The sequence below is a fragment of the Astyanax mexicanus genome, chromosome 17 (assembly GCF_023375975.1).
Source record: "Astyanax mexicanus isolate ESR-SI-001 chromosome 17, AstMex3_surface, whole genome shotgun sequence".
In the NCBI taxonomy this organism is placed as follows: domain Eukaryota; kingdom Metazoa; phylum Chordata; class Actinopteri; order Characiformes; family Acestrorhamphidae; genus Astyanax; species Astyanax mexicanus.
The window spans coordinates 19,864,260-19,880,826 of NC_064424.1; the positions used below are offsets into that span (position 1 = coordinate 19,864,260).

The following is a 16,567-nucleotide window of genomic DNA, read 5'->3' on the forward strand; positions in this document are numbered from 1 at the left end:
CTATGAAATTGTTTTCTTTGCACAATTTGAGGTCTGAAAGCTCTGCATCTTGTTTGTTTGTTCAGCCATTTCTCATGCCATTTCTCATGCAAATAAATGCTTTAAAGTACATTTCTTTTTGGAGTTTGGGAGAAATGTCAGTAGTTTATAGAATAAAACATCAATGTTCATTTTATTCAAAGAGATCCCTGTAAATAGCAAAATTGTTATCACATAAATCTCTTTGATATTTTACGGCTTCTGTGTTACTAAAGAGGATAAAATAGTCCTAAATAAGTAAATACCAGGAATTATGGATTTATTAGTGTCTCCCTATTCGTTTGAATATAGACACCACGTGGAGCAATGAAGCAGTAACTTCAGTCAAAATGGGTGGCGTGTTTTGGGTAGTTTAGACCTCCTATAGCTATTTCAGTAAAAATATCAGTATTTTGAAACGATCATATATCGCAATATCGATGTATCTTCTATCCTTACTAAATGATAATATGGCAAACATGTCACTAAGTTCTCCAATGACTGTTACCACTGCACTGGCATCATTATTTGCAATATTTTATTAATTTATTTATTTTTTACTATTAAGGTAGCTCCTCACTTGTGTTGCATTTGTGTGATAATGGTGTACATCTGAACCATGCACAAAAAAACGGCCAGTTCTGAGTAGTAATTAGTACGCAGTCTATTGACTTTGACTTTGTATTAGACCTGCTGTATATTAATGATCCACAGGCTGAGGAATAGAAATATCACAATGTTTGCCCTCCATTTGAATTACACTGGAACATGTGCTTGATTGACCTGGCTAATTGGGTGGTCGCAGAGCAGGCGACGCTTGCCCATGAGTGTTCACAGATGGCTGGCATATGTTGCTACAAGCCACGTCAACTGTGTGACCCTGCCATATCTGAGCCACTACCAATAAAATTGGCAACTCTGGCAGTGAATACAGAGTAAAGTAAATCAGAAAAATATTATATTCTCAGAGTCGGATCTTTTATGTCTTATCTGTGTCAATACATTTTTTTATACATATTTATGTGTTCTTGGTCTGTGTATATTTTTCTATGTATTATTTGTTTTAATTAACTATAACACACACTGTAACTGTAAAATATAAAGTCATCTTTTCTTTCTCCACCTCTGCAGATCTTCCTGCTGGCCTGTCCACCCTGTAAAACAGCAATGGTCATCTTTAGGTGAGTGTGGAATCTTATTCTGTCAATGACCTGATATTAATGGGTGTTTTTTTTTTTTTTTTTTTTTTTTTTTTTTTTTTTTTTTTATTAACCCCTTATGCTCCCTGACTTTATTAAATGCTAAGGAGTACCATAAAGGCCTGTCACATTAGTTACATTATTGACTCATTGTATAATTCTGTATATGGAAATTACCTCTAAGGGTTGTTATTGACCTCTTACGTATATTTATTGTGGAAATGTGGAAATTCCTTAAAATGGCTAGAAAATCATTTTGTTTTTTTTTGCAGTTGGTTTTGGGACAGTGAATCCCCCAAATAAATAGTTATTGCAAAGCTCTGTAAACTGACATAGTTGTTCCCAAGTTATACCCAGAGGGCAAGAAATTTTGGGTCCATTTGTGTTTCTGAGCGGCAAACCCTTTTTGACATCCATAGGAAACTTGTGGCAGTCGTTACTGTGACTTGGTAACGAAACTAGAAGTATTTGGCCAATAACTTTTTTTTAAATAATTTTTTTTTTTTTTTAGTAAGACAGTATATTGTCCCAAAATAATTGCAATAATGGTTGTATTGACATTTTAAAACCCTTTTGTTTGCCACCAATATAATGATAGTACACTCTTGGTCAAAAAAATTGTTGCACCCAGAAGGAATCAGCAGACAGGAGACAGGTCGTGATGGAGATGATCAACATACACATAGGATTTTTCCAGACACGTCTAGACCTGGTGTGGCCCTACCTTTCCTGGCTGGTGCACTGTTCCACAAATTGCGGCAATTTTTAGTTGCTGGGAGAGGCAATTAAATCTTTCTAAATGAAGATCCTGTGTTACCCACCCTGATAACAGACAAAAAACTAAAAATAACAGGGAAGTCAAGTTGTCAGTTGGAGGACCCCAAGTTATGTAGCTGGTGGGCAGAACCCATAATAGGACCTCCTACTTCATTGGCCAGATATAAACTCTGTGGCGCCATGCATAACCAGATTAAGGGTTAAATCTTTTTAAAGAGAAATGTGCTCTCACACAGGCCAGGAAAGCAGGAAGTGGTAATGGATAGCCTGAGATATCTCCATGCTCTTTGCACAAATGCACTTTCAGTGTTCTTGTCAGATCCTGTTTATAAAGCAGTAATGCATTAGGACTGGCACAAACATCAACTCTGATAAGCTAAACGAACCACCATCTTCCATACCAGGGGTCACCAACCTTTTTGAACCTGAGAGCTACTTCTTGGGTACCAATTAATGCGAAGGGCTACCAGTTTGATACACACTCGTGAAATTACAAATTTTCTCAAATTACCTTTAATTATATGTTATTATTAATAATTAATGACATTCATCTATGTGAAGACACAGATATCAATAGGCAACACTATTATTATAAATCTCTGCAAGTGTTTACATTTTATATTATATTTTAATATAATATTACATATTATATTACATTATATTGTATAATAATATATAAACTATAGGCTATCTCTAAGCTAATATTAATGTAATATAATCTAAAATTACATCAATGCAACTGTGATTTAAAAAAAAAAAGAATAGCAACAAAAATGCTATTTTTAGACCAGGCCTGCGGGCTACTCATAAGGTCCTTGCGGGCTACCTGGTGCCCGCGGGCACCATGTTGGTGACCCCTGTTCCATACACTCTTTGCAAAGAACAGTCATTACTGTCAACAAAGTGACATTTTAAGAATATTATTTATGGTGATTGTCTTCTTGGAGCTTGTTGAAAGTTGTGGAAAACAAAAAAATAATATAAATCTGCCTCAGACATGTTTGAAATTTGTATTGTTAAATTGATTAATTTATCATTTTGATTTGAGGGAGATCTTTAAAGGTTGTAGTGTTGCATTTGCAAGCCTGTTTTCTCTCTCTACAGTTTACTAGTAAAAAAAAGTAGGGTTATCAAATGATTAATCTAATTAGTATTAATGCAGTGAAATGAAACGTGTCCGAAGGCCGAATACTAAACAGTTTTTTACAGGTGTTCCGCACATATTTTTTTAAATAATTAAGCACTAAAAATGTTTTTCAATTCAAATAAAAACTGCTTTTCTGCATTTTGTCTGTTTTCTGCATTTATTTATGTTTTTGTAGTAACTCCTAACAGGATCAGGATGCATCATAATTTATTAAGGAATAATGCTAAGATAAAGCACTGGAAGCCCTTATTATGAGATCTGTGTGGAACATCACGAAAATCTGTCTGGCCTCTAAACCTCTTTTTTTCCCTGTAAAAAATACCTAAATAAAATAAATAAATAAATAAATATTTGTTTTAAACATATTTGGTTTCGCTCAACTTACCAAGGTTTGTAGCTTTTTCTTGGCAAACAAAAACATCTATTACACAGGTTTGGCATATTATGTTTACTGAGCAGCAAAATAGCTATACAGGTGTTCCGTATTTTGTGGATAATAAATAGGCATTTTATAGTGTGGACCTTGTAGATCTAAAAAAAAAAAAAAAACAGATGTGGAATTTTTCATTTTTAAATTATTCAATTAAATTATTAAATTGTTTACGTTGTACTGCAGCCAGACAACTCAAACCTGAACTGAGGGCAGACTGGCTCCTTTAAATGGGTATGATAATAGACCTGACACTATTTCAGCCCAGATTTATAGAAAATAAAAAAAGTAAAACTCAAACTGCTTTTTTTTTTTGTTTATTTACTTAATTCCTTTTTCTGTAATTATATTTTTACCTTATCTCTGGAATTTTGTATCAAATCTCTCTCCTCTTGTTCTGCTCCTCACTCTTCTGAATTGTAGACGGTTTATTATAACTTTCAGCACCTCTGCCAGTGTAATTAGACCCATCTGTGCTAAAAGGTGTCACAAAATAAATAATGAGTAACAGCTGTCGTATACGTGCAGAATGTCACATTATGACAATGCGGTATTGTGCACAGCTCTGGGCGCTCAGTATTAAACATTGTGCCAGCCATGTGACATGGTTGAGTGTAATCCATTGGAGAGGTTGACTTGGTAGCTCCTTGTTAATTTTCCTTTACTGCATTTGGCCTCCCGGAGGCAAGGAGCACAACAGTGAGAGATTCCTCGTGGGAGGTTGATCTGTAGTGAGTTGACTTGCGCTCTCTAGAGCTTTGGTGAATCCCATAACAATGTCAGTCTTGTGCTGAACACAGCTTAGCAGAGCTGATCTGACATCAGCTGAGTGGTATAGTTACATTTTGTTAAGAAAAAATCCCAACAAGACACTGACTCAAGGTCACCAATTACAGAAACATGCAGATTTATAGTAAAAACTAATTGATGCAAAACATGTTTGATTTCACAAAAAATAAAATAAATACTAAACAGTATAATTATTTGTTGGTTTGTGGACTGTTGGGATGTTATGTTCAATTTAAATTAACAAATGTTATGTTAATTTAAAAAAGCTAAAACAAATAAATAGAAATGTAGCTTTATAACATCTTTGCAGTGCTAATAATCTCAATTATCTTAAGTATTTTGTCTCTGTCTGATGGGCATTTTTCCCTTGCCTTCTGGCACATTGCAAAAATCCACAAAATCAAGACCAGCTCTGGATAAAAATAAGAGACCAGTTAAAAATGACGAGTTTCTTTAATTTTACCAAATTAAAAACCTCTGTAATATAATCAGGAGAAAGATGGATGATCAAAACCGTCACATTTTTGCACCAGGAGTGGCAGTAAGTTATCCAAAAGCAGTTTGTAAGACTGGTGGAGGAGAGCATGCCAAAATGCAAGAAAACTGTGATGAGTTATTCCACCAAATATGGATTTCTGAACTCGTAAAACTTTATAATTATGAACTTGTTTTGTTTTCCTTGCATTATTTGAGGTCTGAAACCTCTGGATCTTTTATTTGTATGAAATTTTACTTTTTATAAATTGTAAAATAAAATAAAAAAATGTTATGTAAGCAATTTTGTCAGGTTTTTTTTAATAAGCAAGTGCAGAATCTTAAAATGAGTAAAATTAGATTTAAATCACTGTTGTTTTTCACAAGCCTCACAATTAATAGCACATTTGTACTGTTGGCTTTTATCCCATTTTGGCTTTTAAGAAAAAGTCTCCAGTGTAAAACAGAGTGTAGAAAGAATTTATAGACATGTTTTGCCCCCAGTGGCTGAGTAGCTGTTTTATCTATGGTGAGCAATTACTTCTACATTCTTCTGTACTTTTGGCAGCTGTTGTGTTTGGCCTTGAATGATTCGAGGAGCAGAAGCAACTTTAGACACTTGACTGTATATTTCATTTTTTATTTATTTTTTATGTTTCCTGACATATAGTCAGATGCATTTGCGCTTCAGTCCTAAGATAAGCATTTGTGTTGCATATTGCTTATCCAATAAAGTGTAGAAAACCGGGCTGAATGATATGGACAAAATTTGTGTCTCACAGTATTATATCATTTCCTATTTTCAGTTGGTGTGATAGCATTCCGATATTCTATTTTATTGTTAGCCTATAGTTTTCTGGCCTTTCTGCTTGCCTTAAATGCAGTGACGTCAGCGCCCTGTAATGAACATCAGTCAGTGACAGATGCTGTAAATAGTTTATATCTCTTAGACCCCTATGCCAGTTTTTGAAGGATTGATTGATTGAAATGTATAAAGCAAATAAATAAATCAAAGAATTTTAGGGGACAGTATACATTTCAAGAGATCCTAAGCTGCTTAAATATGTCTTAATTTGAGATGCAAATATTGAAGTCAAAGTATATAGTTGAAGTTAAAAATATAATTGAAATGATCTGGCCTGTTGACTTTTATTATTAACTTACTGGACTTAATACTGGATGAGCGAACTGTTATACTGGTCATGTCGGTCTGTTTTTCCAAGCTCAGAACAGTGGCAGTTACACAGACACAGATGCGTCATATTGAGATCAAAAAGTGTTTTAAAATTATTATATCATGATTATATCATTTTTTTCTTTCTTTCACAATAGATATTAATATGTCACAAGTATTGTCCAGCCCTATTAGAAGTGTGAAGTACTCCATTTGGGCAAGATCACCTATCCCTATCTTAGGCTGTATTCAGTTTAATTGTGAATGATGGAATGATGTAGCAGTGGGTGATCAGTTTATTTATATTTTTCTAGAAGGACTGTTTAAACAAGAGTGGAATATAAACTGATCACCCACTGCTACTCCAGTTTATATTCCACTCCTGTATAAATAGCTCCTCCAGCCATTCAATATATTCATATTTACTTATCCTTTCAAAAGCGCTCAGTCGTTTACTTAGAATGTCCAGCTGCTGCTGGAGCATTTATTGAGGTCTATTCATCATGAAATTTTGATACTTTACAAACCCTATTCACTATAATAGTGCACTGCTTTAAGCTATGATTTGCAGTGGTGATTGTAAACATAGTGCCACTTGTACACACACATACATACTGTAACAATACCTACAATCTTTTAATCTTTTACAGCTTCTCTGTAAAAGACTGATGTCTTTGATGTTTTTGCGAGATGGTTGTTTTGTTTTCAGACGCATCCGAATTCTGTTCCCTATAATAGTGCTGTATGTAAAGCCTATTTATGCCTATTTTAAATGGATTTTATGTCTGGCTATATTTGACTGGATTCTGTTTACACTTAAAATGCATTAAGTGTTACCATATGATCATATTTTACATTCTCACATAAAAAGCACACAAACAAACTGCCTGTGAAAAATGCAGTGGAATGATCAATAGTTCTTGGGTTTCAGTAACAGTTCTTTATTAAACAAAATGTTAGTGTTACTGCTGCCATCTACACGGTAAGTAAACACACGAGCATGCGCACACATGCACACAAAGCAAGATAGATAGAAGGAGAAAAAAAAACAAGATCCACGGCAATAATTACTTGTTGTTGTTTTTTTCTTTTTTTTTTCTCCCCCCCTTCAGATGCATTTCCACCGAACTAAATCTGATCACAGAAAACCCATTCCATTTACACGTGGGTTAAATGTGGATGAGATTTGTCTCTAACAACCTCTTAAGGTGGTTTGAGTGATCTGATCATAATCTGTAAATCTGAAAAATGCTTTTCGTGCGGTAAAGTAAAATCCAAACATGATCCAGTCACCAAAAGCTCATGCTAATATAAACGGGCTGTAAACATGCCCGTAGTGATGTGAATTTTCTCATGTAGGACACTAATGTAAAGAGAAAAATTATCACTCATTTCCTAAATATTTATATATAATTAAATCTAAGCCTGTTAAAGCCTGAGATTTACTCGCTTATGGGAAAAGGCCTGAGCTGTTTGGATCGTTGAGTGTGTAGAGATGTTTGTTCATGTGGAAAAACACTGCAGCAGTGTAATCTGGGCCTCTTGCTTCCGTGGTGACCAGTCGGACAGAACTGATTAAAAGTGCCTGTTAGCGTCCTGACTCTCCCAGCTTAAAACCAGAGTTTTGTGTTCTACAAATGATTTTTTTTCTTCCTGTGTTACTTGTTATTTAACAGACAACATTTGTGGAAAGTAATGTATTTATCAGAATTCATGTTGGCAGCAGGGCAATGTTTTTGTTTGTTTTTTATTACAAGCGAAATTGCAATGAACATTTTTTTGTTTAGTCATTGTAGGACATCTGAATTTCTGCCAGATTGGCTTGTTCCTTTGCATGTAAAGCAGAGGAGGATTTTAACAGTGGCTCCTTCCAGCAAGCAGCGTGTAAGCACCATAACAGCCCAGTTCCCATAGTCCCTCTTTTTTTTTTTTTTTTTTTTTTTATAAACTTTGATTCAGAGAGGTGGTGCTGAACCTGGACAAAAGCATGGCTACATGCCTGAGCTGAATGCCAATTATGTTCCCCAGTGCCCCTGCTGCAGGCTCTCGGAGAGCTGAAGCTAAACCCACATGGACAAGCTGTTGGGCGCTCCCACTATAAGTCCAACTGGTCACATAAAGAAATGCTTTGTTTAATGAGCTTTGCCATTTCTAAGAACTGGTCCATAGGAACAAGCCAAGCCATGATGCAATAAAATGTAAACAATCTGTACGGTTCAATCTGAAACATAAAAAGTTACGTAATTTAGGCCACAGCTTTACAGTGCAGTGCATTATACAGTTTTGTTTTTTATTTTACAGAACATTTTAAAGCACCTCTTTTTGACTTTTTTTACGGGGAATAGCTTCCTAAAAAAGTAGGACTGTTTATTAAAATATTACGATACCTGTCAATAATCTAATCACAATGATGAATTAACAGTAGAATAAGACATGTATTGCTGGCATACACAGCCATTACATGGCCCCTTTAAATGCACAGTTAAATTAAGTAAGATTTTGCTAATGTTTGTTTTATTTACCGTTCATGCCAAAGAATCAATATATGAAATATTAATTCTAATATTAATTAATGTGTAATTTTGTCCTTCTACTTTGAATCATAATTTTGTAACCAGTGTTCTTTTTTTGCAGGCTTCAGGTCCACATGCTGAATGGTGCCCTGTTAGCCCTTCTTTTCCCAGTGGTCAACACAAGATTAGTAAGTGCTGTACAATGTCTTTCTTATAGATTTGCTCCAGGGCTTATTTATATCCTCTTTATAACCCTATAACCTGTCTGTCCACATACTTTTGTGTGTATTTTGCGTTGGCATAGATGTGAAGCAGTATGTCCACAAGAGGCAGTTTAGAGTCAAGTGTTTCTGAATACTACAATTTACTACAGAAAACAAAACGGGCAGTTGTAAGACGCCTGTAAACCAATTTAGCTATGTCGATTATCCCACGCGCTCCCTCCGTCACTACCACATGCTTACTCCAATACATCACTCTTGTTGTACTCTTTACTGCTTTGATTATTTGATTAGTATTTATTTTAAAAAATGTTGACCCTAAGATTCAATATTAACTAATTGTTACTTTGAAACTGCAATGCACTACACAAAGTGCTGGTAAAACATGGAGGTGGGGACGATTAAGGGTTACTCACTCAGTTTACACTCAACTTGGTTTAAATTACATATTTTGTTTTATATACATAGATTACACATTCAGCTGTTTGTCATATTGATGTGACGTGAGCCATACCCACAGGAATAATCTGCAAACTAAACAACTACCAAAATAATCATTATTTGCAGAACTTATATTTACTTTCTTTGAATATATGTTATATATTATGATAATACTTGTGATATATTGTTTGTTGTGAAGCCCATCCTTCATTTGTACTTTGAATTATTGCTTTTAAAACCTCTAAAGCTGTGACGTGGCCAGAAAACCCTGACACCCCACTTCTCCACTCAGAAATGCTTCTGCTTTCAGTTTAGAGATAAAATAATACAAACTGCCATTTCAAGTTTTTACTGCAATTGAATATTCACGTTTAATAAAATTATCCTGAATTATATTGTGATTATTATTTTTCCATCAAGTCTACCCATAGTATACCATCAAAATATCAGTATTTATGTTACACTAAAAACACAGCATGCTCTATATTTAAATAGTAAATGTATACCTACACAGTGTTTTTTTTCCCTTTTTATTAATAAAAAATACACAAGATAGTTGCACTCTTTATATTTTTCTGACTCGGGACCCTGCACAGAATTAAGTTTGAGATGGCTAAATAAAGGTTGTGTGCTATGTTCATTATTATCTCAGAAGCATATCACTCACAGATAATAACCTAGTAGCAGGTGCTGTATTACTACATGGTCAATTTTGTGTAAGGTATAAACAGTATTTTTTTTTTCATTCTTTGTAATATAATGTACAGTTAAGATCTGTATTCTTTTAAAGGACCATTTAGAGTTATATTTTCAGTAATAAATGAGAAAATGATCATGTGTCAAGATATTAAGGAAACATGTGCATCTTCATCTCTGGTCTGCAGAGCTTAAGCCAGTATTTTATTAATAGAACTGTGCAGTATGTAACAGAACTCTGTATGGGTGTGGCTCTGGATAATAGTTGTGATATATTGTTTGTTGTGAAGCCCATCCTTCATTTGTACTTTGAATTATTGCTTTTAAAACCTCTAAAGCTGGTCTTTCAATATCATCAGTTTAGCGTCTTTCTGGCTCTAGAAGCCTGAACTGTTGCACATTACTGAGGCGTCAGGTTGACCAGGCCTTTCATTAAGGGTCTCGTAGGAGTCATTAAGGTTTCTGTGAGCTGCCTGTGCTTGGGCTTAATAGCTCACTAAAGGCTCCCACATGAATCTGTGTGTATTGCCAAAGGACTGCTACAAAAGAACTATTTTTTGATGATCAAATGATCTAATTTATTGATTATTAAAGCAAATGATAAATAATTACAAATCATTGTTGCTAAGTTACAGCTTTTACATTTAGCTTCAGGCTGTTTTATGCATTCACTAAATAGGAATGAAGACAATAACATAACTATCTTGTTTCTAAATATTTAAAAATATATATTTTTGCTTGTTATTGTTCTTTTAAAAGGATGTTTATGCATTATTATGCTGCAGTTCCATCATTATATCAGTGGCCTTAACTGGTCTTAGAATGATAATATTGTTAATCCTCATAATTCCTGGGACAATATATTATCCCAAGAAAATAAGTGATTGACAAGCCAACTGATTTGTTGGTACACATGGTTTCACTATATTAAATGTATTTTTTTTTCTGTGAATAGGCTTTAAGCTGATTAGTCATTGCAGTTCTTATTCTTGAACCTGCATGCAGATATTAACTAAAAAAAACACTTGTGACCTCAAACTCTCACTTTTGACCACCAGTGGTGCAGATGTCAGTTTGTATTAGCAGATAAGCTGTTGCTTTGCATCCCATGCCTCTCTTAAGCATGTACATGTACATTGTAGAGACTGCTGTATAGTATGTAAGCATGTGTGGTTATATAACTGCTTTTGTCACCGTGGCAAAAAATAGACTGCTGGTTGCAGTGTCTCCTTATCGCTTTTAATGTGAATCTTGAACAGAATATGCATCAAGAGAAACTCAAACAGTTCTGTGCCTGTTGCCATGGTCACTTCCACAACGTTGTGGTTTCAGGCAGACGGTTCCCAGGCCCGTGGTATTGAAATGTATTGAATGTAGCATTCGAAACCAAGGTTTCCAAAAAAAAAAAAAGAAAAGAATAAAAGTCCTTGGAGAACTAAGTGTGATTGAATGGAACTGACACTCTAGACACCCCCACCCTTTCTCTGAGGCGATCTCTCATTGTCTGGTGTTCCTTCCAGAGCATTTGAGCTCTCGTTCTTCTTTTTGGGTTTCTTCTATTAAACACTGGCAGGTAGAGATTGGTATTGTTTAGAAGAGACATTTGAGATAAAACAAACCTGGATTCATTTTCTTCTAGGAAGGACAAGGGCTGGGCAATATTAAAAAAAAATAGAAATGGCAATATACAATACAATATGATGAAAACTGCAGCAAAGTATAGTGTAGGGGTGCGCCATATCAGGTGGTGTACAAAAATAATATTTATTTTTTTAAAACATGATAATGATAACTACCTGTTTTGACAATTATATTTTTACTAAATAAACATGCATGAACATGCAGAAGAAGCATTTTAAACTGGGCGGGTGTGACGCGGTCTCCTTTCAGAGCGGAAGAATTCGATTCCAGGTTATGTTCACTCAGAGAGAGAGCGTTCAGTCATAAACGTCACTCCTTCACTTCTTTGTTTTTACTATGAGTGAATGAGCTACTGAGCTCTGAGTTTCCCTTCCTGAAGTCTCCGTTGCTCCACCAGCCACTCGTGTTTAGTAAAACTGAGCCGGATCCTCTTTTAGAGGCTGTACATGTGACGTAAGTACGTAAAGACGCATGATGTGGCCAAAAGACCCTGACACCCCACTTCTCCACTCAGAAAGTGTGCAAAGTGCGCTGTATTGTTGACCGATGCACAGTGACTCCATCTGCAGCAAGATGCTGCAGGTCTTTGGAGGTGGTCTGTGGATTGTCCTTGACTGTTCTCACCATTCTTCTTCTCTGCCTTTCTGATATTTTTCCTGGCCTGCCACTTCTGGGCTTAACAAGAACTGTCCCTGTGGTCTTCCATTTCCATTTAGATCATTTGAGAGTTGTTTTGATGAGCCCATGATGCCACTCTTCAGAGGAGATTCAAATAGGAGAACTACTTGCAATTGGCCACCTTAAATACCTTTTCTCATGATTGGATAGACATGGCTATGAAGTTCAAAGTTCAATGAGGTTACCAAACCAATTTTGTGCTTCAGTAAGTCATTAAAAAGAAGTTAGGAGTATTCAAATGAATAAAATGATAAGGGTGCCCATACTTTTGCACCGGTCAAATTTTGGTTTAATGCATATTGCACATTTTCTGTTAGTAATATTTCAGGATTGAAATGAGGTTTATTGTACTGTGTCCATCAGTTATTAGATATATCAAACTGAAATGGCTGTTGCAAACACCCAAATATTTAAAACTAAAAATGATTAAGATTAATAGGGGTGCCCAAACTTTTTCATATGACTGTACATTCCAACGTAAACTGCAATCAGTCATAACAGAGGAGCAGACGTGTTGTATCTGATTCCTATAGTTACAGAATATATTGACTCAATTCAGCTTACATCTGAAACAAGTAATAGTAAACGTTACTCATGGCCATTCCTAGCAACTAGCTAACTGTTTGTCTTTTCTATTTATGTCTTTTGTGTAAAATACAGTCAATATAACGCTAGATACCTGTTTACAGAAAGCATGTCCCATTTCTGGCCAGCACCATGTGTACCGAATGTGGTGTAGATAGCAACTGAAAGTGCAAACCACGTTCAGTGAAAAAACAGCTCAACAGCTTGTTTAGAGATGAAAAGCATTGATGATGAGTACTTGTATTTCTAAAAGAATTCAAGAGTTCTCTTAAATTAATTGGTTACTTGGCAAGGGGTCAGATTGTTATTCAATAATGTCCCTTGTGCAACTTGTGTCAGCCTCCACCCTTTCATTTCCCATAATTGGACTAGTGAACAATAAAAAAAAAAGCATTTCCTTTAAGACCTAATGTTGTTTCTCAGACATTTCCTCTCAAATAGATGCATATTAGTATCCATTACCAGTCCTACTGATGTGATCCATCATGCTGCAATTAGATAGCAACCACAGTCTGTCATATTTTTGTTCTACTGGCCTGAGCATTGTATCCGTCACTAATGGACTTGGAGAAACTCACTTGTGGAAAACTACTAAAAACCCATGTGTACATTTGTTATGCTAACTGTTTAAGATTTGTCTGTAATTTTACGTTCTAGATTTTTGTTTAAATTGACATTACTTTTTAAAAAATTATAATTTTTTGGTCAAAAAGTCGCATTGACCATAATTCTATTCTTACACTAATCATCCAAAAATGGTTTATCTTTGAATGAATCAGACATGCAGATGTTTCAAGTTTTATGCTCAGCTGTACAGGGAGGGGCCTTATTGCAGTACTTGTTTGACTATATAAGGTTGTCCCATTTGCACATGCTTTCCATTCTGACTTGTGCTGTTGTGTGAAGCATTCTTTGCAAGCAGAGTGTGCCTTGGAGGAAAGTTTGAAAGCAATTTGAGCAGTTGGACCAGTTTAAGAGGTCCGGTTTAGGACACTGTTAGTAACCATGGAAAGAAAAAGGCACACACCAGCGTAAGAATAAGGCTCTGGGGACACAAACCAACTGCAACAACCAAAAAGTAGAGGAACTGTCGGAATGTCTGACATGCGAAGAGCCATGATTGTGTAGATTTAGAAAGCTGCACTCCATGGGTTATTCTGTGAGTGCCAGCACCACTGGAAGACAGCTGCATGACACAGGATTGCGTGTATGCAGACTATTATGAATACTGCCCTAAGCACTACGTTGAATGTAATCAAAAACTTGCAATATTGTCGTGCCAGACTGTTATGGAGTGACTCGGTGTGTCAGCAGGACATCTTTAGTCACACTTTTTTCTTGGTGGAGACAGCCAACAAAGGAACTATGTGGTTTTTCAAGCTGTGTGAGATGAATTATTACAGAACACCATTATGAATCTCTACAATTCCATGCAGACATTAGTCATGTTGCATTTGGCAACATGGCTGCTCAGCTCTTTATTAAGAGGCGCTACTTCTGTATGTATAGCTCAATAAATGTTGCACATAACAAGCTACAATCTACATGTTTATTCATTTGTTGTTTCTGATAACGTTTATCTTATCTGTGTTCTGATTAGCATTGCAATCCTTTCTTTTGGGTGCAGCTATTTTTTGATTGTGAGTGTAAAAGCAATAAAATAGGGAAAAAATCTAGGGATGCATACTTTATATATATATATATATATATATATATATATATATATATATATATATATATATATATATATATATATATATATATATATATATATTGTTTCTGTAGTGCTTAGGTTTCCTCAAAAAATACCATTGAAAGACTTGTTCGAAGCCTCACAGCTAGTCTACAAAGAGATGTACACGTCCATTAGCTAGGATTTCATGTGTTTTGGTGTAATTTGCATCACTCAGTCTCTGAAAACCAACAATTAATTTGTCAATCACTCGTCACTCTGTAGCTTCTGAGTCCTGTCTGTCAACTATCAAGCTGCCATTGAGCGACTGCAGTTGACTGTTGCCATAGTGTTTGCAGTACATCCCAATCATTGGCCCTTGGCAGTCCTTGTTAGAGCTGCTGCTGTTGTTGGACTGAGCGTATTGAATCAGCATTGATGGTGAGGGATCTATTCGATTAGCTGTTTAGCCTAGTGACTTTTCGTAGAGAAACGAAAGTAAACAAAACAAAACAAGCGAACAAGCACACCAAGAGTAGCCTGATCTTTTAGTTCTAGTGCAAATAAGGTTTGATCACTAGGGATGTGCACTGATACTAATTTCCAGTTGAATGTACATGTTTATGAACAAATATTCCATAGTTGTGGACTTTTACTGGTCTTGCAGTGTCAATAATGACCTGGGTATCGAAATTTGATATCAAAGAGGCACTGAGGTGTGTCTGTACTACCGAGTACCGAAAGCATATAGTGCAAATAAAGTTGCCAAACGGGGAGAGTGCACGCAGCAAGGTTAAAAAAAATAAATAAATAAAAAATAAAAAGGATGGTATCTGCAGTTTTGTGCTCCAGGCCACCAAGGTAAAAGTCAAAGTGGTCTAAAATCTGACTACTTCTAAAGAATAATTGAAACTTTATTTTCCTTTAAACTGAAACAGTAACAAACTATTTCTTAATTAAGTTTCGTTTCATACAGGCGCCTTGTCTGCTGTTGCCTATTGTAAAGTATTAGAGGTGTGTTGGATCCTGTTGTTGCCTAATAAAAATACACACCTTTTGATAGTCGCTTGGTGATATGATCTCGAACATTTCACTTTGATTTTGATTAATGAAAAACATTTTTTATTGAGCAACAGACACTGCAACTTCCTGTAGGATTGCACACACCTAAACTCTGACCTAGAAATGGCTTAGTCTAATATCATGCAATCTTTACTACTCATCTGTGTTTAAAGCATAATATTTGCTATGCATTTTTGCCTCATAGTCTCAAGATCTGAGACTGATCTCAGTCCATGCAAACTCAGGTTTCTACCGAATATGATTGTGGTTAGAGACATAGTTTTCATATTCACATTCCTGAGAATGTGTTGCATAAAAGTAACACAATCTATCATAGATCGAAAGAAAAAAGCAGAACATGCTTTGCATGATGATGTTCAGTGAGATAATGTGTGGGATGATGCAGAAATACAGGCTTTGTTCAGTCAGTGTGTGAAGCTATGAGATGGAAAAATGAGCATTTCTAAACACTGCTTTTATCAAAATAAAATCCATATGGAATAATATAAGTGCAAGGCTTTGTGGACACCTATTAGTTAGCTAAGTTGGAGGTTTCTTGAATTGATGCTTCTGGTACTTGATAAATCTGTATCAGAAAGGAAAATAACTACTTCTGTATGGCAGTGACTTCTTGTGTTGAAATGCAGTGTAAATTGTGTTTAAATGTAGAGTGGCCTACATACTGTTTATCATGGCTTGTCATGTGCTGCATAAAATGACCCATTTTAGCTAGAGATGGGACAATCGATCGGCAGTGTATCGGTATCGGCCAATTTTCAGCCAAAATACTGTATCTGCGATCGGACGATATTCCTCTGATTTTAGCCGATCCGATTCAGCAGTTCAGGGTTTAGCAGTTAGGGTGCGCATCCACTGGCACTTAAGATCCGATGCATCCCATTCATTTCAATGGAGAGAGTCGCCACATGCCGCAGTGCATGCTGGATTGCGTTGCATTGAGCGCAGCCCTGCCCTCCGGCAAGAAGTTGAGCAGATCTCAACTTTATTCAGTTGAATCCGGCCGCCGCGCTGCGTCCAACCAATCAGGAA

At 35.8% G+C, this 16,567-nt stretch overlaps 1 protein-coding gene across 1 annotated transcript in view; it reads left to right on the forward strand.

The window, feature by feature from the left end:
* LOC103030241 (transmembrane protein 164) overlaps window positions 1-16,567 on the forward strand; it is a 50,411-nt gene that overhangs the window by 23,308 nt on the left and 10,536 nt on the right. The window contains exons 2-3 of the mRNA XM_007247060.4: window positions 1,150-1,199; window positions 8,643-8,709. Coding sequence (XP_007247122.2) covers window positions 1,150-1,199; window positions 8,643-8,709 — 117 coding nt within the window. The remainder of the gene's footprint in view (window positions 1-1,149; window positions 1,200-8,642; window positions 8,710-16,567) is intronic.